At 41.8% G+C, this 23435-nt stretch overlaps 1 protein-coding gene and 1 pseudogene across 1 annotated transcript; one reads left to right on the top strand and one right to left on the bottom strand.

Moving 5' to 3' along the window:
- Positions 1-19873: 19873 nt before the first annotated feature.
- On the bottom strand, positions 19874-19979 carry LOC137813184 (small nucleolar RNA R71; annotated as a pseudogene).
- A 256-nt stretch (positions 19980-20235) lies between these two features.
- On the top strand, positions 20236-21093 carry LOC137809281 (uncharacterized). The gene has a single exon (XM_068610412.1). It carries the CDS (start codon positions 20236-20238, stop codon positions 21091-21093), a length of 858 nt encoding a protein of 285 aa, XP_068466513.1.
- Positions 21094-23435: the final 2342 nt, after the last annotated feature.

Here is a 23435-nt window from a genome sequence, read left to right as displayed (position 1 = left end):
AGTATGGCCCCGAAACTGCTAGAAGTCAGGTAGGGTTGAAATACCAATCGTGGTGGTGGAGGGATCTAGCAAAAGTGTGCGGTGAAGGGGACCAACAAGAAGGATGGTTTTGTAAAGCCATAGGGTGGAAAATTGGCGATGGGAGTATTATTAGGCTGTGGGAGGACGTGTGGTTACAAAACAGTAGTCTAAAATCCATGTTCCCTAGATTATACTCCTTGTCCAATGATCAAGGCAAGACGGTGGGAGAGGTAGGAATAGGGGAGGAAGGGAGGTGGAGGTTTAAGCCTAATTGGAGAAGGGAGAGGTTTGAATGGGAAGCAAGAATGGAGGAAGAGCTGATGTCAATACTGGATACGGGTAACATATGTCAGGAAACCCAGGACCGCCTAGTTTGGAGGGAGGATCCTAAAGGGGCTTTCTCGGTTAAGTCTGCTTATCAAATCCTGACCCAACAAACGGCTTATGTTCCTGTGGATAGTATTTACCGTGCCTTATGGCAAGCGAAAGCTATGCCTAAAGCGCTCATCACTGCTTGGAGAGTCATACTTGATAGACTCCCAACCACTGCCAATCTTATTAGGAGAGGAGTTCCAGTGGTTTCGCCGGTTTGTGTCATGTGTAATCAATTACAAGAAACATCCCAACACCTTTTCTTAGATTGCGTGGTCGCACAAAGAGTATGATATGGCTGCTACCGCTGGATTGGTATTGTGGGGGCTCAAAGCAACGAAATCAGGAATCACTTGGAAAACTTCTACCTAATCCATCTATCTAATCAGCAAAACCAGGTGTGGAGAGGAGTTTGGGTGGTGATCATTAGGAGCATCTGGGAGTAGCAAAACCAGGTTGTTTTTAAAGGTGGGGTTCCGGACGCGGAAGAAATCCTTCAAAAAGCCCAGCTGCTATCATGGTTGTGGTTAAAATACAAGGCAACCGGTTTTGTATATGCTTTTTCAGATTGGATCTTGAATCCCAATCAGTGCTTTCCTGCAGCTCTTTAACAGAGTACAGTTGTATAACTTGAAAGGGTGATGGCATGCTAGTGGAAGATTATGTATTCATCTGATGGAACAGCACATCTACAAAGGACATAGGAGTACATGGCTAGGTATATTGTCTCAAGAAAGCAAACCAGAGGCAAAGTACGAGGGGTTTTTAGCACTTGATGAGGAGGAGGCATAAGAATTAAGATGACAGGTGCGGTTTAGCTGCAGAAGTGGGTTCGGTTTGTGCAGGTCCTTGGCTAGGTCGTGTGTAGATGTGGCAGGGTGTGAGACACTTGCTCCAAGTAATCTCAGGAGTTTGGATACTTTTCTGCTAGAAGATGGTTTCCTGAGATGGGCAGGTCGGCTAGACGGTCTGGTGGGGAGCTGGTGAGGAAGGTCATAGTTCAAGGAATAGAGGCTGTTGCACGGAATTTTTGTTGCTGCTGGAAAGATGAATAAGTGTTATCATGTAGGACAAGTTTAACACTCTCCAGTTTGGTCCGTTGGTCTTTGGATGCAATGGAGTCTGTCATGGTTGTAGGGTTAATATTCTAGGGGTAAAATTTTGGTTACGTTACTCTTCATCTATGGTAACAGTATAGAGGTTGGGGAAAATGGCTGCCAAAGGGTAACATGTTGAAGCTGTGGCTACCGATGGAGCAACAGGAAAACTAAACAAAACAGCAGCAAGAAAAAATAGTGTTGGCTAACTTTTTTTGTAGTTTTGCAGGTACAGTTTCTATCTAAATATTCAAGGAAGTAGAATGATAGTTGAAGGCTATGACCGTATTGCAACTGCCAAAGATCAATAAATCTGGAGATTTTTAAGTGGTTGCCACGTGTGCTGAGGAGGGTGCAAACACCTAGTAGGTGAAGCTAGCTATGGGAAACACGTATGTAGGAAAGCTCAATGGGCTGGGTTGTGCTACACTGCTGGGTACAATTCTTTCTACGGGGAATGTGAAGCTGTATTAATTACTCTCATTTTTTGGAATGGTGTACCCCACTTATGAACTATGCAGGTGTTTCATTGTTTCTTTGTTTCTTTGGACCTCTAGCATTGTTAGCCTGAGGCCCAATAGCAAGGATTCTCCATCATGTAGGTTTAGCTTTGGGGTTGGGGGAATTACTAGTACAACTCTGTTTTCTTCTCTGGTGTGTTGCTGAACATCTATTCTAAGTTTGGATATGTAAAAGGGTTGGGACACCTCTTAAGTGTCCCCTCTTATTTTATTAATTCATTGCTGTTCAAAAAAAATAAAAAAATTATGCTAATAAGGATATCCATTACTTCCTTCTCTGTTATATCACCAAACCTATCATCCACTGTTTATAAGCATAAGAAATATTAGAAACAAGATCTTCTAACGAACATTATTCACAATATCTGAATTATCACCAGCATTCTCTTCTAACGAACTAGTATAATGAAAATATCTAACTACAACTTGGAAATGCATGTTTAGAGCCATGCATGGTCTCAGCATATTTATACCCATGCCAGAAGTGTTTAAAATGAACATTATCATAAGAGTTTAGTGTAAAAGTATTAAAATATCAAAGGGGATTTTCAATCAAAGAGCAGCCACCTCCCAAATTTGAAGACAACTATTAAGAGGTTATTGGATAATAAATCAACAATAACATAAGCTGACGACTGGCTATTCCTTTTTCTATTCAAATATTTGTATAATAGAAAAAACAACGCAGATTTTCACTTTCTCAGTCTATCTCTAAGACAGTAGCCACTACCCTAAGCTAATCAACCTATCAGAGGTGATTGGAAAATCACATAAGATAAGGTAAGCTGATTAACGACTCTTGTATATTCCATAAGGGTACGCCAAAGGGTGGTGTTATTTTTTCATTAAAGTGTTTAGGGTGTCATGATTAAGATAAAAAAAATGAGTTAAAGATATTTGTGATATTTTTCTCAAGACACTCATAGGAAAATACCAACGGATATCCTTGATAGATATCCAAGTTTCTATATAAATTTATTTATTTTCTGTTTTTCTCTTACCTTAAAAAGTACTTGTTCACACCTCTAATCTATATTTACAAGACTCTTTCTCGCATTATTTAAACAATATCTATGAAGATTGATCAGAAAGCACTAACATTGGAAAGTTTACTCAAATTCCAGTATTATAAAAAAATATGTGAAAAAATATGTGAGATGTTACGAATTTGACTTCTAATTTAATGTAAAAAAGTGTTGAATGTAGATAAGTTTATCCAACTTTTTAGTTTTGGTTATTTTTGTTATTGTTGTTTCATGCAAATTGGTGACAATATGTCAATCCAAAAAGTCAATCATTACGGACCAAAGAAAAGAAAAAAATGAGATTGATAGCCTAAAATTCATTTTTAAAAAGTTTAAAAAAACATAAACCCTATAATGAGATATGACATTTTTAAGATTAATCAAGCTACATGTTCGGCCATAAGGAAATATAGTGGTGACGTTTTTGCTATTGTGTGGTTGTGTTTCACTAATATGCAAATCCTAACTGAAATTTTGTTTTCCCAGTGATGTACAAGTTTATCTGGTTATATGCATCTGTCCAATTTTTTTCGGTGGTCATTTTCGCCCATATATATTAGCCTCTGGTAAGATTTTGATACGAGCTAAATTCTTTCTGCTAAATTTTCACAGGACAACAAAATTGGTGACATTATTTTTTAGAAATAAGTTGTTAAAGGGTTGGTTCAAATATTGTTTAGATGAATTGGTTGCGACAAAAAATTTGTTTCCAAATCCAGCTTTGCATTGTAAGCTCTCAAGCTTGTGACATGTCCTGAATCATGGTAATAGAAGGAGACCACCTCTCAATCACTTGAATTTTTCATAACCAAATGGAAAATAGTCAAATCAAGAACTTCAACTTTAGCACTTAAGACAAATCTAGGACAACATGTTCAAACTAAATCCTACAAGAAGAATAACAAGCATGTAGACTAATTTCATTAGATCACTCTATCAACTTCAGGTTGGTAAGCATGCGGATTTGTCGATCCTGCTTGCTACATTTGCTGGCTTTGGCATGGTGATGAACGGAAGTTCAATTGTTTTGGAGTTTTCTAGATGGAGAAGAAGATGGCTAGTTTTATCAGAGCAGCACATGGTTCTTCAGCGTGACACAAGAAGGGCTATGAAATCGTATTGGAAACTAAGCTAAAGGGAATTGCCAAAACTGGTTGTCAATTATTTTTAATAATTATGTGTTTTAAATTTCAATTATGTATCAACTTTTGAACAATATTATGTGTTTTAATTTTCAATGAAATGAATGGATGCATTATTTCAATTTATTAGTATTTTATTTTTTTTATTATGAAAATATATTATGTGTAGTTTGATTGTGCAAACCAGATTATAAAAAAGGGGTGGTTAAATTTCATTTATTTAGAATTAAAATTACGTCAGTTGAAACCGACGTATTATTTTTACAATTTTATTTTAATACTGACAGTTAAAAACGCCACATTATACCTTATATAATGGCGTCGAAATCTTCTTCAATGAATTGAATTGCGACAGCTTTAACTGACATTACTTACACATAAAAACCGTCACTTTAAACATAGTGTTAAAGTCACGGGTGTTGCGGCGGGTAGCATAAAACCGCCACATTAAACTTTGTGGCAGTCAGTTCTATGGCGGTTTGGGAAACCGTCACAAGTGTATATTGTGGCGGTTATAAACACCAGTTTATACGAACACTTAATTTGATGAGTTTAATTATTAGAAGAATTTACACGAACACTTAATTTTAATTTGATAAACTGTCACAATATCTTAATTTATTTTATTCTTTGCCGATAAAAAAAAAATTCAGACACTTAATTTGATGAGTGTACCGACCAGTCCTTGGGCATCGTTGACTGCTAGTGGACGTGGGGCCACGTACGTTGGATCCCACGAGCGACATGGGTCAGCGCCTTACAGACGGCACGCCCAGGGCGTCGAGGAGTGGTTAGACCTCGGTCATGTAAGGAGGGTGCCACAAGCGGTGCGCCCAGAGTGCCTTGTAGATAGTACGCCCAGAGGGTCGAGGAGTGGTCAGGCGTCGGTCATCAGGATATGTTGATGTGTCCTCAAACCTCGGTAAGTCAAACAGCAGAGCTGAGCCACAAGAGATGGATCCCAGACAACACACCGGTTACTAGCTAGGGAGAAGCCTAAGTCACTAGGGTCCATGCATGTGGTGTGGATGACGCGTTCAGGCGTAACACGAGTAAAGAGCCACTAGAAGAGATAAGGCCCTCAAGGGTTACGTTCCAGTGGTAAACTGCATGCATGGCACGTGAACAATTAGGGCACTCCCAGGACGGATGGCCCCAGGGATTAGGTGCACAAGTTGGTACCCAGGTGGTCATCACGTCAGAGGTTGCACTCCAGCAAGGGAGCCTTACGCGTTAGATTGCCCTAAGAGTGGGTGATAGCGACGCTAAGGCACACCCTCAATAACCCTAATTACGGTTAGCAGAAACAGCAAAAACCCTAGAGTATATAAGGGGTAGTATCAAACCTAATAAGGTACGCTAATTCTTACGCTACACTTATGCAAATACGCATAGAGATTACACACAGAGCTTTTACAGCTAAGTTTCAGTGTTTCCTAGCCCTAGTACTAACTTGAGCATCGGAGTGCAAACGGCCTCTAGGGCGCCCTTTGTCTTTGCATTTTCAGGTGTTTGATCGAAGCAAGGCACGAACAAAAGCAGGGATAATTGGGCATGTGATTGTCGTAGACGTGCAAAGGAATCAAGTCAACCGGTAGGGACATTTGGCACCCACCGTGGGGCACGATTTAAAACATTGTCCCATTCACAAGAATGAAAAGGATCCATCAAGATGAGAAACACGAGGCAAGGATTCGTTGCACCAAACGAGGGCGAAAGTCTCACCCTACAACAAATCATGGAAACAATGTAGGCCCTCCAAGAAGAGGTGGTTGCATCAAGAGAGAATCAAGAACGCATCCAGATTGATCTGGCTGCGTCGCTAGCAAGGAATGAAGAATTGCAAAAAACCATCGAGGAATTGCTCAGGGGGTTGCGGAATCAAGCAGGGGAGTGTGAGGTGGAAGATCAAGAACCTACGACACCGCCCAGGGATTTCCCAATGCCCTTCTCGCAGGTGATCATAGACGTCGTGATACCAACCACGTTCGTGGGGCCCAAAGCCATCTTCACAGGGGTAAAAGACCCAGAGGCTAATCTCACGACCTTCCATACGCAGATGATGTTGGTTGAGGGCTCTGACACGGTGCGATGCAATTTGTTCATGAGCACGCTGGTGGGAACGGCGATGGATTGGTTCATCAACCTCCCTGATGGCCACGTGACGTCATTCCTGCAACTTTCTAAGTTGTTCAGAGAGCAATACATTGCGAATTGGGCTCCCCCACCCATTTCTTACGACCTTTTTGACGTGAGACAATATCAGGGAGAGTCCCTAAAGGAATTCCTCAACCGTTTTGGGGCACAGGTGGTGAGGTTGAACACTAAGGATGAAACCATAATGGTGCACACGTTTAGGAAGGGGATCGTGCCTGGACCATTCAGCGAATCGCTCATCAAGAACTGCCCCAAAACTTTCGACGAGATAAGGCGTCGAGTGGTGGCTCACATTGCCGTGGAGGGAGAAGTCAATGAGAAGCGCACGTCTGTTGTCCCCACGCGCCCACGAGCACCAGGTCGACCTCAACCCCTGAGGGTGCATGAGGCAACAACAGATAAGAGGGCTCCAGTGAAGCAACAGTCTTACAAGCCCAGGAAGTCCCAGACTAGGGGGCGCACAAGGGAGAATGTGCCACCTAGGCACAACTTCGTGGTAGAATTGAAGGACCTGATCGTCGTCCCCAACATAGCGGAGAGGTTGAAGATACTCGCTAAGACTGACAAGAAGTTAAGGCCTAACAAGAATGTCTGGTGCGAGTTCCACCAAGCGTTTGGCCACCTCATACGCAATTGCTTGGCGTTGGGAAATCAGTTAGACGAGTTGGTGAAGAATGGCTTCCTAAAGGACTACTTGGTGGAGTCACAGGGAGCCCAGAACTCGACAGCGTCAGGAGAGGATCACAGGCACGAGATACTCGTACATGGCGAAATTCACACCATTGCAGGGGGTTTCTCGGGTGAAGGGTGCTCCGCTTCTTAGCGGAAGAAGTATGCACGAGCAGTATTGTCAGTAGAGGCACAAGAGGGAGACGAAGCTCTGGACGTCGATCTTGTCTTCACAAAGGCTGACCTCCGAGATGTTGTTCCCCACGACAATGACCCAGTGGTGATCTCAATAGTGACCGCAGGGAGAAAGGTACACCGTGTACTGGTGGACCAAGGAAGCTCAGCAGACGTGATGTTCTGGACGACCTTCAACAAGCTACAGTTGTCCCCTGACCAACTTGTGAGAATGGATGGCTTTAAACTAGACAGGGGGGGTGAATGGTTTAAAGAGGGATTTCGAAAACTTTTAAGTCAAGAATGAAATTATCTCAAGAAACAATAAATAAGTAATCCAGTTTGCCAAAACAATAAGCAAAAACAACAGCACCAGAAAAACAATCGGTTGTTTCGCATAAACAATCGGTTGTTTATACCAGTTTGCAAATATCAAAACTGAATTTAAAGAGTTAAGGATAGAGAGAATGCACACAAATGTTTATACTGGTTCACTCTAAACCCAGAGCTACATCTAGTCTTCTCAGAAACCACTGAGGAATTCCACTAAGCAATCAAATGTAGATCACTTACAACACAACAAAGAAAGTGACCTTGATCCCCTCAAGACACACACTTTTCTTGGCCAACACACCAACACTAAGAATGTTGATCTTGATCCCCTCAAGAACACACAACACTTCTCAGCAAACACACAAAAGAAACTTGTTCAACAGATACAAGGATTACAGTTGTTACAGAAGTAAATCTGAAATCAATACAAGCATAAATCCTATCTCACACTCTTTGATCAATCTCAATCTGATGGAGATCAAGCCCAAGAGAACATGGAGGCCACTCATCAAGCTCAAGAAGAGGTGGAGGCACAAATGGAGGATGCCCATGGAGGTCAAAGTCCACCTCAAAGGATTACAAGAAGCATGTTCAAAGCCTTGGGAGCAAGAGGACATTTATTTTCTCTTTTTGTAGTGTCTTTAGTTGAAGGTGCTTAGAGGGAAACCTTAGAAACCTCTTTTGTTATAGCATCTTTTAGGTTTTAAATAGGACCTTTAGGGGGGTGTATTAGTAGATAGGTGTAGGTGTAGTTTTTGGGAGGTGTCATAGTAGAAAAAGGTCACACCTCCCATGTGACTTGTTTTTGGTGGGAATTTCAAATGAGTTTATTTGAAATTTCCCACCTATTTTTCAGCACCTTAGGCTATAAATAGAGGTGCTTCCTTTGTAAAATTCAGATTTGAATTTTATCTAAAGAAACTATACTCAAAATTGGAGTGAGCATTTGGAGAGCTTTGAGCTTCTTCTCTAGTCTTATCTTGAAGGACCATGGTTTCCTCAAGTGGCGGCTTCCACACTCATCTAGGAGCATCCATTCTTCTAGTGGCGTGATCATCCAACCATTCCTCCATCTTCATGAGCATTCTCTTCTCCTTCCTTTCTTCTTCTTCAATTTGTTCTTATTGCCTTGAGTTTTGAGTTGTTTTTGTTTCGGTTCCTTTAATTTTCCAGCACCTATTTTCTGTTTAGTTTTTAAATTCTGTTCGGTTCTTTTGTTTTGAAGTTCAATTCTGTTCGGTTTGTTCTTTTCCTTCTCCTTTGTTGATTCAATTTGACAATATTTGGTTCATCCAAATGAGTTTGGGATTTGGTACTTGTTTTGGTGAGTTCTTGATCTTAGAACTATGATCCAACTTCTAAGAAAGTGCCTCTACATTTTCCAGCTCAAGGTGATTCCTCAAAGTGTCAAGAATCTTGTTCTATGTGGCTATTGGAATCACATCACAATCTCTAAGCAATCTTAACTCTTTGAAAATCAGAATCTTGTTGTTCTCAAAAGATTGTTATTTTTCAAATATTAACAAACTTATTCATTGCATTTAAAGATTGGTCAAAGCATTAAAGACTGGAGCGTAAACAGTTAAAACATTTAAAGCTCAGTCAAACCTAAAACAGTTTTTATGTTATGGTACCAAAACAAACAATTGGTTGTTTCCTTGAATCAATCGATTGTTTTAGTTTTAACAGCTCAACCATTTCAAAAACAGTTTTCAATCTTTTCTAAAAACATCTAAGTATAAAACAATCGGTTGTTTCGACAAAACAATCGGTTGTTTTTCACTTAGTTTGAAAAACATTTTTCTTTTAAAAAGATTGAGAATGCCTATGCTTTGGATTCAATCTAGAGTGGATTACAAAACTCAAACTACCCCAGATCCTAACTAAGACAGCTCAACAACAACAAGCACAGCCAAGCCTTCAACATCCTTCAAAGGGTTTGGATTCTTCAAAGCTTGAACACTACTTGGTTCAACAATCTCCCCCTATTTGATGAAGACAAATCCCTGATACTTGTGTTGTACCTGATTGAATCTGAAGCAGTTCCTGCAAGATACAGTTTTAAGCAAAGCATAGAACTTCAAATATTTGGTTAGCACAAAAACAAATACAAAAGTTCAGAGCATAATATCAGAGTAAACAACAAACAAATATATGAGCAAAAACCTATAAGGTTTCACTCATTCAAACTGTTTTGCAAAAAATAAAAACTGAAATCAAACACAGCATATATATCTCCCCCTATTTGTCTTCACAAATAGACAAAGAGAAGAGATAACACAAGATAGTTGTTTTGAATGCATCATAATTAAATAGCAAAAGCAGCAAAAAGAAAAACTGATACATCCACCAAAAGAGCAATCGGTTGTTTCGATACATCAACCGGTTGTTTTTCTTCATTCATCATCATCAGCATATTGAAGATCAAAGATTTGGTTCTGTTCCGTCCGGTTGACCGGGACGTCTTCGTGCGCGACCTCAACCGTCAGCTAGGGACTCCTTCCCACTGGTTGCCTATGGATTCCTGCAAAAAAGAGGACAAAGAGGCGCCCTAGCGGCCGTGTGCACTCCGACGCTCAAGTCAGCCAGCAAGAAACACCAAAACTGTCCACCTACGTCTTTGAGCACCGCGTATGGCACTCTGAAGGTGGTAAAAGAACTGTGTATATCTGTGTGTGTGTTGTCTCTTTCAGGCAAAAATATTTCCTAGTCACTTGTACGTAACCTTGAAGCACGAGCAAGCAACTAGAGAGTTCTCTGGTAAATTTGCCAAAAGTTCCAACCCCGTTTCCAACATTCCCCACGCTATTTAATCCTCCCAAGCATTTAAAGCGCCTTAAAGCGCTTTTAATCACAAACGTAACGCACTCATTAAAGCGTTTAATTAGAAAACGTAGCGCATTTAAGACGTTGAAACGCTTGGGAGCCATCATAGTGCCTGAACGCTCGAAACGGAAACTGTATTGAATGACTTTAATTACCTGGCACCTGACCAAGGGGTGTTTCCATTCTGATCTGGCTGTTGTACACGTGAAGGGCCTCATGACGCCATGACCCCATCTGGGGGCACTTCTGCCCACCTGGGGACGTTTCTACGTGTGAGTCCTCCTGCTGGGAGTGGTACTGCGCTAGGGGTGACTTTTTGGGTGCCAACTCATGCGCCCAATCATCTAGTCACTTACTCTGAGAGCGTATCTGCCTTCCTCTCGCACCCTGCACCCGGTTACCCTGGGCGTGACCTTCCTCTTGGGTCGTATCTGTCCCGAAGGCGTCTCTGGGGCGGCAGGGGTACTTCACGAGTCAGGCTGCCCTACCCTGATGCTATCACTATGGCCTTAAAGCCACCTTTTCATTCTCTTTATCACTTTCCCGAGCTATCAGGACCTGAGGCCTTCCCACGGTGTCGCTCCCTCCATGGTCTTTCCTACCCATGGGTATCGGGGAACCACACTGTGATTGCCTTGTTTTTACACTGTTTGATCTGGCGACGCCCTAGTTGGGCGACGCCTTCACCTGGGCGACGCCTTCACCTAGGCGACGCCTTGCCTTGGCGACGCTTCCTCTTGGCGATGCTGGCACTTGGCGTCTCTCCACCTAGGCGACGCCTTGCGTTGACTTTGACTCTTCAGCTATTGACTTTGACCTTGATTTAGTCAACGCCCGGATACGGGACGGTACACAAGCCCCCCAGTCTTAAGCCGAAGACTTGTCTTCAGCGCAAAGACTAAAGCCTCGCCCACGCCGTCCACGTGCCCTCCTGATGACGTGTCATTCTCTGCTGACTCAACAATTCTTCAAATTACTGACGTGACACTTTCTGAACCACAGGGGTATTCTTAATGGCTGATTGGACATCCCCAGAAATGGAAAAATAATGTCCTTTGAGTCTGCGCTTAATCGCGTGCCACGTGGCTCATCGTGCGGTCATCTTTAAGAACCTCTTGCGCTCCCCCTGAGCGCTTAATCTTGCAACACGTGGCATCATCACACGGTTATCATTTGTTGCCCCTCGCGCTTCTCGTAACGTTTAAGTTACCAACCCCGCGCTTGCCACTACTGTTACATCCACTTTCTCTGCCCTTTCTCACTGTTCATCTTCTCTAAATCCCTTCTCTTGTGACCCATGTTCGTTCGTGCTTCCGCTCTCCACGCCCTTCATCCCCCAAAGGTACGGTTTTTTCCCTCCTTGATGATTCTCTTTACTGTATGAACTGCTTGGGACTGTCCATATTACCGCATTTCTCTGGATATTGTTTGTGTTCTTCTTCGTTCCTCTCGTTTCCCTTCGTTCTCGTGTGGGTAGGGCGCTCCTAGGGTCCTTCCATTTTTTCCCTTTTCTTCTCCCAAACCCCTTTTCTCTGAACCCTTTCTTTTTCTTTTGATCTTCAGCTTTGGCATTGATGGTGAAAACTAAGACCGTCGCGCCTCCCCCGCTCCCCAAGTCTTATTATAAGGGCGAATACGACTGGGCTCCCGACGAACTTCTGGATGAATGTTCCCTCCTGAACTCTGTTGAGGACGTGGAGGCCCACAGGGGGGACCCTGCGCTTTATAATTTCAACGCTTTCCACAAAAATCACGACTCCCAAGTCCTGGTAAGCCGGGTGCGACCTGGGATGCCCGTTTGTGCGGACTCACGGGATACTGGGGGATGCCCCTTCTTCTTCCTCTATCAAATGGTGCTCAAGAGGGTGGGCCTGCGTCTGCCCCTCACTTCTTTCGAAAAAGAGCTACTTACAGAGATAAACACTGCTCCCGCCCAGCTCCACCCCAACAGTTGGGCTTTCGTGAGGGGGTTCCAAATTCTCTGCGGCTATTTAGGTGTTCCCTCTTCTGTGGACGTTTTTCTTCACTTCTTCGAGGTAAAGAAACAGGGGAAGAGCCTATGGATGAGCTTTTCTGGCATCGCCGGGCGCATCATTCTTACGCTCTTCCAAAATTCGTTCAAAGGATGGAAGGGGAAATTCTTCAAGGTGCGTGCGACCAAGCGCGATCCTACCATCCTAGAGGGCTTTCCCCTATACTGGACGGATAAGCCCATAACCATGAAGCCCCTGGCTTTGGATGAGCTTGCCCCCTCCGACCGGGATGTGTGCAAAGCCTTGGCGGGACTGGGGATAGTCTTCGATACCGCTAAACTCATCGCGAACGAATTCAATGCCCATGGGCTTTCTACCTACTTCGGTATCTGCCCTTGATTGTTTATGATACATGAGTTGTTGTGGTTATCTGCGTGTGTTTGGCCATAGAATTTTCCCTCTGCTTCATCTGAACCAACCTTTACCCTGCTATTTTTTGCTGTTGCAGGTTCAGTGATGACTTCCTCGAGACGGCTGGCTCTTGCCAAATTTTTTAAGAAGGCAAAATCTACCAAGGAAGGTGGGGACGTCGTAGCCTCCGACGTGCCCACCGTTGCTTCCCTGCCGATCTCTCCACCATCTGCCTCTCCTTCTCCCATTGCTGCGGTTCCGTTAGCCATGGCGTCAACCCCTGCCTCAGCGCGTCCTAACAAAGGGAAAAGGGTGTTGATAGTAGACTCCGACAGCGAAGGCTCGGGTTCTGCTCTGGTTCCTCATAAGAGGAGGGCTACGGGTCTCATCGCCTCACCCGCCGCGCCCCCCGGCGATGGGAACTCTCTCAGGGATGATCCTCCCAGTGCCACCTCACCTCCGCCTCCGCCAGTCCACGAGGAGCGAGAGGAAAGGATTGACTTGATTCCCCCACCTTCGCCGCTGCCGCATCGTGATGTAGCTGAAGCGTCGGGCTCCGCCCCTCCTGTATCAGTCCCTGGCTCGACTTCGCGCAAACCCCGGATTCCTCGCTCCATTCATAGGGAGTTGACGCAGGGCTTCACCGAAGGGATGACGCCAACTGATCCTCAAAAGGGGGGAGGTATGCCTTACTACATGGGGGCCTTCCTGGCGGTGGCAATCGAGTGGCGCACTCAGGCTCGAAATGCTATCAAAGGGAGGGAGGTTCTTCGCAAGCTGAGGCAAGAGGTGGTGGCGTTGAAGGAGGAGAAGCAGAACTGGGGACTCAAGGAGGAAGCTTCCCAATCTCTGCTAAGACTGGCCCATGAGGGCAGGGAGGGAGCTGTGGCGTACGCGCGAGAACTGGAACAGGCGCATGCCGCTCAACTAGCCCAACTCACCTCCTATCAAATCCAAAACATTGGCCTCCAGGAGGCGGCTCTCACATCCGAGGCGCAGCGGAAAAAACTTGATGAGTTGGATGCTGCTTGGGGGCAGAAGCTGGGTGAAAAAGAAGACGCCTTGACTGCTAAGGTTGAAGCTTTGAGCCTTCTACAGGCCGAGGCTAATAAGCTCCGGGTGGAGAAGGAATTTCTGGAGAAGCAATTGACATCCAAGGATTCCAGGATTACCGAACTAGAGGGGGAGGTCCAAGAACTGACTGGGGAGATGGCGGGGGCGTTTCAGGAAGGTTTCCAAGAGGCTCTGGCCCAGGCGTCCTGCGAGAACGCGGGCATCAATATTTCGAGCTGCGACCCCACTCACCATGTCGTCGACGGGAAGGTCGTGCCCATGGACTTGGAAGACTGAACCGCTGTCTCTCACCCGCCACCTTCAGCTTCACGCTTAACTGCTTTACACCTTACCTTCGTTTTTGATTTTATCTGTTAAAACTTGTAATTCTTTGAACTATCCGTACTCTTGTTACTGATTTGGGGCGTTCGTATGATTGCCTTTATGTCTTTGCCATATACAATTCTGCTTGTGCGATCTCATTCTCATCTTTTACCTTCGCGCGCTTCGATTATTTTATCTGTGTTCTGCCTATTTCTTTCACTTTGTTAGATGGCCTTGTATGCCCGGGAGAGGTCACACGCCAATCCTCACGCCCATGGAGAGGCTCACTTAGTGACGCCGTATCGTCCACGGGATGTCTCTGATACCGAAAGGTCCTTTCCTTGATCCTTAACGCCCGGTGCCCACGCCTAAGGAGAGGCCTGCTACAGCAGCACCGTATCGTCCCCGGGTGTCTAAAACGCCGAGTGCTCTGGGGGGGGGGTCTGTTCCCTCCATGGTCTTTCCTTCCCATAGGTGTCGGGGAATGCCCTGCCAGCGATTCGCTGGCGTTTGGCGGTCTTATCTCCCTCCACAGTCTTTCCTACCTGTGGGTATCGGGGAGGCGGCGCCAGTTGGTATTTGGGTTTGCGACGCCAGTGACGTCTCACGCTGGCGTCCCCCTTCACGTCCTTTCAGGCGACGCCTCGGGCGTTACCTTTACTTCGACATTGACTTTGATCCTTGCCTTGGTCGACGCCTGATGACAGCGAAGAGCTCAAGGTTTTGCCTGTGCCATCCACGTGGCGCTTCTTGTATGGCTGATGGGACGTTCTGTCATTCGACTTGATCCACGTGGCGCTGCTTGTATGGTTGATGGGGCATTCAGTCATTCCATTAAGTTCTGACTCCTGCTGTGCTCCCTTGCACTCTAGGGGAGCACAGTATGTGGAGACGAACGGGCCTTCGCGAGGAGGCATGACGACGACATCGCTGTGCTCCCTTCAACTCTAGGGGAGCCAGTATGTGGAGACGAACGGGCCAACGAAGGGGTCCCTTTCTTTTACTTTTACCAGGTGGTGTTCAAGACCATCGGAGTGCGCTTACCCTTCTCCTGGTTCGAGAAGGAACTGCTGACGGAGATCAACGTTGCTCCGGCCCAGTTATACCCCAACAGCTGGGCCTTTGTCAAAGCCTTCGACATTCTCTTCGGGTTTCTGGGTTGTGCACCCTCGGTTGACCTCTTTCTTCACTTCTTTGAGGTGAAGAGGCAGAGACACAACCTCTGGGTAACTCTCAGCAATGTACCTGGGAGAGTTCTCTTCACACCCTTCCAAAGCTCGTTCACCGGGTGGAAAGGCCAGTTCTTCAAGATCTGCCGTACTGATCTTGTTCCCGACGCTCTGGATGGGTTTCCGCTGTACTGGGTGAGAGAGGAGAAGGTCCTCAAAGCCAAACCCCTCAAGAAGCTGGCTCCAAGTGATCAAATAGCTTGCCGGATTCTTGCTAAGGCGGGAGGTTTTGACTCTGCCACGGTGATCAGCCTGGAGTTCAACGCTGGGACTCTCGAGAAGTACATATGTAAGACCCACTGCCTTAGAAAACTCGGCCTTCATTGCTTTCTGTACGTGCATGTCTTGCTTCATGGTGTCTCTAACACATCTTCTCCCTTGGTGCAGGTTTGAAGATAAACCAAGAAAAGAGGACACGACTTACTCGAGCTCTGCAGGCTGGGAAAGGGGCTTCGCCTTCCTCCAGTGATAACTCTGATGACCACTGAGGAATGGCTTGTTCGTGTTTTTGCATGATTTGTAGCGTTTGCTCCGTTTGTACTTGTATTGAACATTGCTTGTAACAACAACTTTTCAATATCATACTTGATTTTTTGCAACGCCACTTTACTTTGCATATGCTTCATGCACTGCGCACTTTCCTTTCGTCCTGTTCTTCCAACGTTGCATACCTTCATTTGGGCGACGCCTTCTTTCTGGGCGACGCCATGACCTAGGCGACGCCTTCTTTCTTGGCGACGCCATGACATAGGCAGCGCATCACATTACTTCAAACAGAGAAAGATAAAGGCTGAAAACCAAGGCACTTCTTTTTCTCAAACTGGTTTTTCCTTTTATTAGGGTGACCTCATTAAAAAACCCCCAAGGGGGAAAAAGAGCGTCCCCTTCAACTAAATTGTTACATACTACTTACATAAGTCAACTGAAATAAAATTTTAAGTTGGCTGCATTCCAACTGCGCGGGATGGGGCCTCCATCTAAAGTCTCCAGGTTGTACGAACTGTTGCCCTTAGCCTCAGTAACTCTAAAGGGCCCGGTCCACTTGGGAGACAACTTATTCTCCAACTCGTATGGGTGAGCTTTCCTCATCACTAGGTCGCCAACCTGAAACTGTCGCGGCTTTACCTTAGAGCTATATTGCCGCTCTACTCTTCTCTTCATCGCTTCAGCTTTTATTCTAGCTTCTTCCCTGGCTTCTTCTAGCAGATCCAGGTTAACCCGCCTCTCTTCATTGGACTCCTCCACCACAAAGTTTTGAAAACGTGGCGAGCTTTCATGTATTTCTACTGGAATCATCGCGTCCGACCCGTACACCAAACTGAAAGGCGTCTCCATTGTAGAGGATTGGGGCGTGGTGTGATATGCCCATACAATCCTTGGCACCTCTTCCGCCCACGCCCCTTTGGCTTTCTCTAACCTTCTTTTTAACCCCCTCAGCAGAACTCTGTTTGCCGACTCTACTTGTCCATTGGTCTGGGGGTGTTCAACCGATGCGAACACTTGTTTGATTCCTACTTCAGCACACAGATTTCTCAACTGCTGACTGGCAAACTGGGTCCCGTTGTTAGATATCAGGCGCCTAGGTACGCCAAAGCGACACACAATGTTTCTCCACACGAAATGTTGTACCTTATGCGCAGTGATCTGTGCCACGGGCTCCGCCTCTATCCACTTAGTGAAGTATTCGATGGCGGCGATCAGATACTTCATCTGCCTGATTGCCAGTGGGAAAGGGCCCAGGATGTCAATTCCCCATGTATGGAAAGGCCACGGGCTGTATATGGACCGCAACTCTTCTGGCGGCGCCTTGTGCCAGTCGGCGTGCTTTTGGCATTGCCTACACCGTTGGGCGTGACGTGCGCAGTCCTCTTTCACTATTGGCCAGAAGAAGCCTGCGCGTATTACCTTGGAGGCTAAGGATCTTCCCCCTACGTGGCTTCTGCAGATGCCTTCGTGTAGCTCCGCCATTATCCTGGTGCACTCATCGCCACTGACGCATGTTAGGATAGGGTGAGTGAAACCATGCCTGAACAGCACCCCATCCACCAAAGTATATCTTGCGGCATTTCTTTTTGACTTTTTTACCCTCTTCAGGGTCCACTGGAAGAGCCCCATCCGCCAGGTATCGCTTATAGGGCGTCATCCAGGTGTCTCCCTTGGACAAAACACATACCTGCATCTGCTCTTCCTCAGGCACACCCGCGTACATGTTGATGCGGGGCGCCCTCTGCGTATCTTGGGTCAAAGAGGAATGACTCCTCGGCCTTCCCCTTGATGTATAAATCTGGAGGACATCCACCCTGTTCTCTTCCACGAATCGACGCGGAGCTTTGAGGGTCTCTGATAAGTGTCTAATTTCAGTAATATTTCATATTAAAATATAGGCACTTATGAGAATTTATTGCTAATTTACATATAAAATAATCCCTAATTTATGAATTTATACCTTTTTACATTTTTTATGATCTTTATTTGAATAAGAGTATTTTATTCCCAAATTTGGTGTTAATTGCAGATTTCTAAGGAAGATTGGAGATTTGGATTAAAGATGAATGATTTGAGCTAAAAAGATAAAGATAGAAGGTCCCAGAATGGAAAAGATGCAAAGAAAGATTGGGCCTTTTTTATGTTTTATCATTTAGCCCATTAGCGCGACACAATAAACAACCTAACCCTAGAAAACTAGGATAAATAGAGGGCTAGAGGCTCAACCTTAGGGTGCCAGATTGAGAGGAAAACACCATAGAGTGAATTGTAACCCAATTGGGAGAATGGAAGGTGCTAGAAGTATGCGTGGCTAATTCTACCCTTTGGGATTGGGAGTAATCTGCTCAAACTCTTATGTATTGAGGTGATATTTTATATATTAATATTCAGTTCTTGATTGATTATTGGTATTGTTGTTTTACTTTTAATTTTCCGTGACAAATTGAGAATCTTAAATCTGACCGGGAGGTATTTTTAGGGTTCGGACCTAAACAACAATACTTAACATATTTGAGTGCTAGGAATAGACTTGAAATGTTAATTGCTATTAAACGTCTGAGCTTCGTTCTAAGTTGTTCTTATAATTATGCGAGGGATCGATAGTTAGGGGACATTCTTAAGGATTTTATATGCGAGGAATCGATATAAATGATTTTTATACGGGCATCAATTTCAATCAAAGAACTTAATATTGACATGCTAATCAAAATACTTGAGAAAGATGAAACTAATCCTTATTTTTCCAATTGAAACAACTAATTCTTTGTTTGTTTTCTTATTGATCAGTGCCAACACAATTAATTCAAAACTCTTTTAATTGTTCTGTTTTTATATTTAGCGATTATTGTACTCTGATAATTCACTGTTCCTTGTGGGATCGATATCCGTCCTTAGAGACAATTATTACTTTTGACAAACGCGGTGCACTTGCCGTAAAAAGTCATCAAGTTTTTGGCGCCGTTGCCGAGGAACATGTTTGATTTGTTGAGTATAATTTCCTAAATATTGTAAATATTTTAATTTTTTTGATTTGTTTTGATTTTGTTTATTTTATTTCATTATAGATTTTATTTTATTTTAATTTACAGATTTTCTGTTTTAAAAAAAAAAATTGTTTTTATTTTTTTTCTTTACGTTATTTATGTTAGTTGGTTTTTATTTTTATTTTGATTTTAATTTTGTTTTGTTTTCTTAAATTTTTTTTTTCTTATAGATTTAGTTTACGTAGTTTATTTGTAGGTAGTTTTATTTAGGTTTACGTAGTTTTTATTTATTTGTTTTAATTAATTATTTTTACGTAAGTTAGTTAGAAATTTTGTTAGTTGTTTACGATTATACTTTTCAGTTTTATTCTTGTTTAGCTTTATTTTATTTTATTTTTTTATTTTATTCCTCATATTTATTTTTTATTTTTATGTACGTTATTTTTTGTTTTTAAGTGTTTTCTTTTATTCTGTTTTTAGTTTTGGTTTTATCTGTATATTTTTTTTTTAATATTTTTTTTATTTTTCTCTTAACGTCATTTTAGTGTTTTATTTTTGTTTTTGTTTTATTTTTATTTTATTTTGCAGATTTTTTTTTATTTTATTTTACTTTTTCTTTAAAGAAAAAAATACTCTGTTTTTTTTTTTTTTTTTTTTTACTAATATGTTTTAGGAAGAAAGCAACATGGCAGAAGAACAAGCACCACCTACTAAGAGGACACTTGGAGATTGTGTCATGTACCAAGGACCAATGCATTATTCTAGTATCGCAATACCTGCTACCGCTAAGGCCTTGAAAATAAATCCTAATTTTCTCACTCTCATCATTACTCATCAATTCAAAGCAATGGATCATGAGGATCCATGTTCACATTTGTCTACATTTTATGAATTGGTGGGAACAATGGGCTTTCAATCAAGTGATCTTGAAAATGCTTATATGCGTTTGTTTTCTTTGTCATTGGCAGGAAAGGCTAAGGATTGGCTCAGATCACTTCCAAATCAGAGTCTCACTAGTTGGAAGGAGGTAGAGGAAAAATTTCTGCAAAGATTTTTTCCAATTTCTCGCTACATCAAAGCAAAGTCTGAAATTTCTGTGTTCAGACAAGGAGTAGATGAATCATTCTGTGAGACATGGGAAAGATTTAAAATGTTACTTAGAAAATGCCCAAATCATGGGTTTGAAGATATTGCTCAACTGAGCATATTTTTCACCGGTCTCAGATCTAACACAAAGATGCTCCTAGATGCTGCAGCTGGTGGCACAATGATGGCTCTTGATGTAGAACAAGCGACAAGGATTATTGTTGCATTGGTGTAAACTGATTATCAAGCCCAACATGATATACAAAATACTCAGAAGGAAGGGTCGTTAGAAAATGCACTCTTGGCTCAAAATAAAATTCTGACACAGCAGATTGGGCAACTAACCGCACAAATGGCTAAATTGCCCCAACAGTTATATGTTGTGCATTCATCTCAAAGCCAGAGTCAATCAATCATGTGTGATTTTTGTGGAGGTGATCATCCTAATGGTCACTGTTCTTATCTGAACAATTCATCTGAAATTGAGGATTCATCCATGCTTGAAAGAATGAGTAAAGTTGAAGAAGCCCTAACAAAGCTTGTGATAATGGAAGAAAATAGCATGACAACGATCAGGAATATAGAGATCCAAATGGGAAAAGTGGCTAAACAATTTGAAGAAATACAAAGTGGTCAGTTTTTAGTTGACAACCAAACCAACCCAAAAGAGCATTGCAATAAGGTAATAGCTGAAAAAGAAGATGAGACTGAGGAGTTAGAGAGAGAAATGAAAAGAAGTGGGGAAGAAAAAATTAAAAATAAGGAGAGAAGTGTTCTTGAAAAAGATTTATCATATCCTCATCCTCCTTCAAAAACAGAGAAGGACAAAAAATTCTTTGACAAATTGCTCCCTAGGAATTATTTTGCAGGAAATCTGAAGCAAGATTCAACATTTGAGAGATTTCTGAAGAATAGGAGCTATATTGAAGAGAGAAATAGAGAGTTGGAGGCTAGATGCAGTATCATGACTCAAAGGGACTTGCTTCAAAATTCTAAGAACTTAGGAGGTTTTAATCTTCCCGTGTCTATAGGTGTTTTATCTGTGTGCAAGGCTGCACTGTATTTAGGCGATTTGGAGGTTCAACCCACCAAGATGCAGTTGGCAAAAAGATCCATCAAAGATCCTTATCGTGTAGTTGAAGATGTTCTTGTAACGAGGAAGAATGCATACAACATGATGCAACAAAGAGAGTTGTCCATCTTGAAATAAACAGACGTCAAGCTAGATGACGTTAAACGAGCGCTTACTGGGAGGCAACCCAGTCCACATTTTAGTTTTATGTTGTTTTATTACCTTTGCTGATTTTATTTAAAATAAAAAATAAAAAATAAAAGTAAATAAGAATAATAATAAAAAAAAATCCTATATGCCTCCTAATCATTTTGCAGGTTTGTATGTTTGACCTGGGGACAGGTTCTATTATTCAGGGGGCAGATCCAGCAAATGAAGCAAGACTGTAGATAAAAATTTTAACAAAATGCTGGATGACTTCTTAAGAATAGAGGATTGAACAAAAATATGGTTTTATCTCTCTAATTCTCTTTTCTTTTCAGTTATTTGCATTTTTTCTTATTTTATTTATTTTATTTTTCGGTTATTTTGTTTTCTGTTTATTTGCTTATTTGTTTGGTTTGTTTTTATTGCTTATTTTGAATAAATTTCCTGTTTTATTAGTTTGGTAATTTTAAGTCTTGAATTATCTTTCTTGACTAAATTTCAGTTTTAATTTGTTTGTTTTCTAGTTTATTTTTTTTTCAAATTAAAAAGAACTAGAATATTAATTTTGAATTGTGGAAAAAAGAATTTGTGTTTAAATATTAAGTAGTGAGATGAATTAGACACAGGTTAGAAAAGAAAATATGATTGAATCCCTATTCAAATGTAGTTAAAATTATGATACATGAAAATTTAACATGATGATTGATTAGGACAGATAATGACAAGACAAAAAGGAATGAGACCATTTAAACCAAGTGAGTGTGTGAACCTTAAACAGTTTTGAGAGTTTTACTGATGATTTGACAGTTGTGGTTGCTTAATTTTTATTTTTGTTGCATCATAAAAGAGCATGAAGATGATTGAGGCATTTGTTTGTGTTAATTAGGAGCCAGGGCCAAAAAGCCAACCTTTATATTAGAATTCCATTTTTTTTATATCCCCTTTGGGCTAAGAAATTTTTTGTTAATATTGCACCTTAACCTTTATTGATATAATTTTCTACCCTTTAGCATGTCTAAGGAAGGAGAATATAAATGCAATACATATAGAAAAGGGAATGGTTGGTTCTGATTTTGAAAGTTCAAAAAGTTGAAAATAGGAAGAATCTTTTCCTATTATTGAAAAAAAAAGAGAGAAACAGAAGAAGAAAAAGAAATAAAAAAAAAGATAAAAAATTCATGAAAATCATGAAAAGAAAGAAAATGGGGAAAAAGGTGACATCGAAAGAAAGTGGTAACTAGATAACATATATGTTCTCTATAATTGAATTGTAGGTATGTTCTTCTTCTTTAAGATGTGCATTTTGTTATCTAAGAAAAACCAATATTTATTGGAAGCCCAGCCTCATTACAACCCTGGAAAAGACCTCAAGATTCATGTTTCTAATATGTTTGTGATTTGAAGATGAAATGAAAAGCAACTGTGATTTGTTATGATTAAGTGAAAATATAGAGAAACACTTACCTGTGAGCATATGAGAAGAAGATATTCCGATGAATTGTCATTTATTTGTTTTGATTTGATCCTGGAAATTGATTGTGTCTATAATTTTCTATATTTGAATTTGGAAGGATCATAAGTTTCTAATTTGATCTGTTGTTTAGTGAATTAAGCTGTTTGATATTTAAATTCAAATATATTCATTTACTTTGCTTGAGGACAAGCAATATTCTAAGTTGGGGAGAGTGATAAGTGTCTAATTTCAGTAATATTTCATATTAAAATATAGGCACTTATGAGAATTTATTGCTAATTTACATATAAAATAATCCCTAATTTATGAATTTATACCTTTTTACATTTTTTATGATCTTTATTTGAATAAGAGTATTTTATTCCCAAATTTGGTGTTAATTGCAGATTTCTAAGGAAGATTGGAGATTTGGATTAAAGATGAATGATTTGAGCTAAAAAGATAAAGATAGAAGGTCCCAGAATGGAAAAGATGCAAAGAAAGATTGGGCCTTTTTTATGTTTTATCATTTAGCCCATTAGCGCGACACAATAAACAACCTAACCCTAGAAAACTAGGATAAATAGAGGGCTAGAGGCTCAACCTTAGGGTGCCAGATTGAGAGGAAAACACCATAGAGTGAATTGTAACCCAATTGGGAGAATGGAAGGTGCTAGAAGTATGCGTGGCTAATTCTACCCTTTGGGATTGGGAGTAATCTGCTCAAACTCTTATGTATTGAGGTGATATTTTATATATTAATATTCAGTTCTTGATTGATTATTGGTATTGTTGTTTTACTTTTAATTTTCCGTGACAAATTGAGAATCTTAAATCTGACCGGGAGGTATTTTTAGGGTTCGGACCTAAACAACAATAC

The sequence above is a fragment of the Phaseolus vulgaris genome, chromosome 2, assembly GCF_000499845.2.
Source record: "Phaseolus vulgaris cultivar G19833 chromosome 2, P. vulgaris v2.0, whole genome shotgun sequence".
Lineage (NCBI taxonomy): Eukaryota > Viridiplantae > Streptophyta > Magnoliopsida > Fabales > Fabaceae > Phaseolus > Phaseolus vulgaris.
The sequence above is the reverse complement of the archived record's forward strand: the minus strand, read 5'-3'. Positions and strand labels throughout refer to the sequence as shown.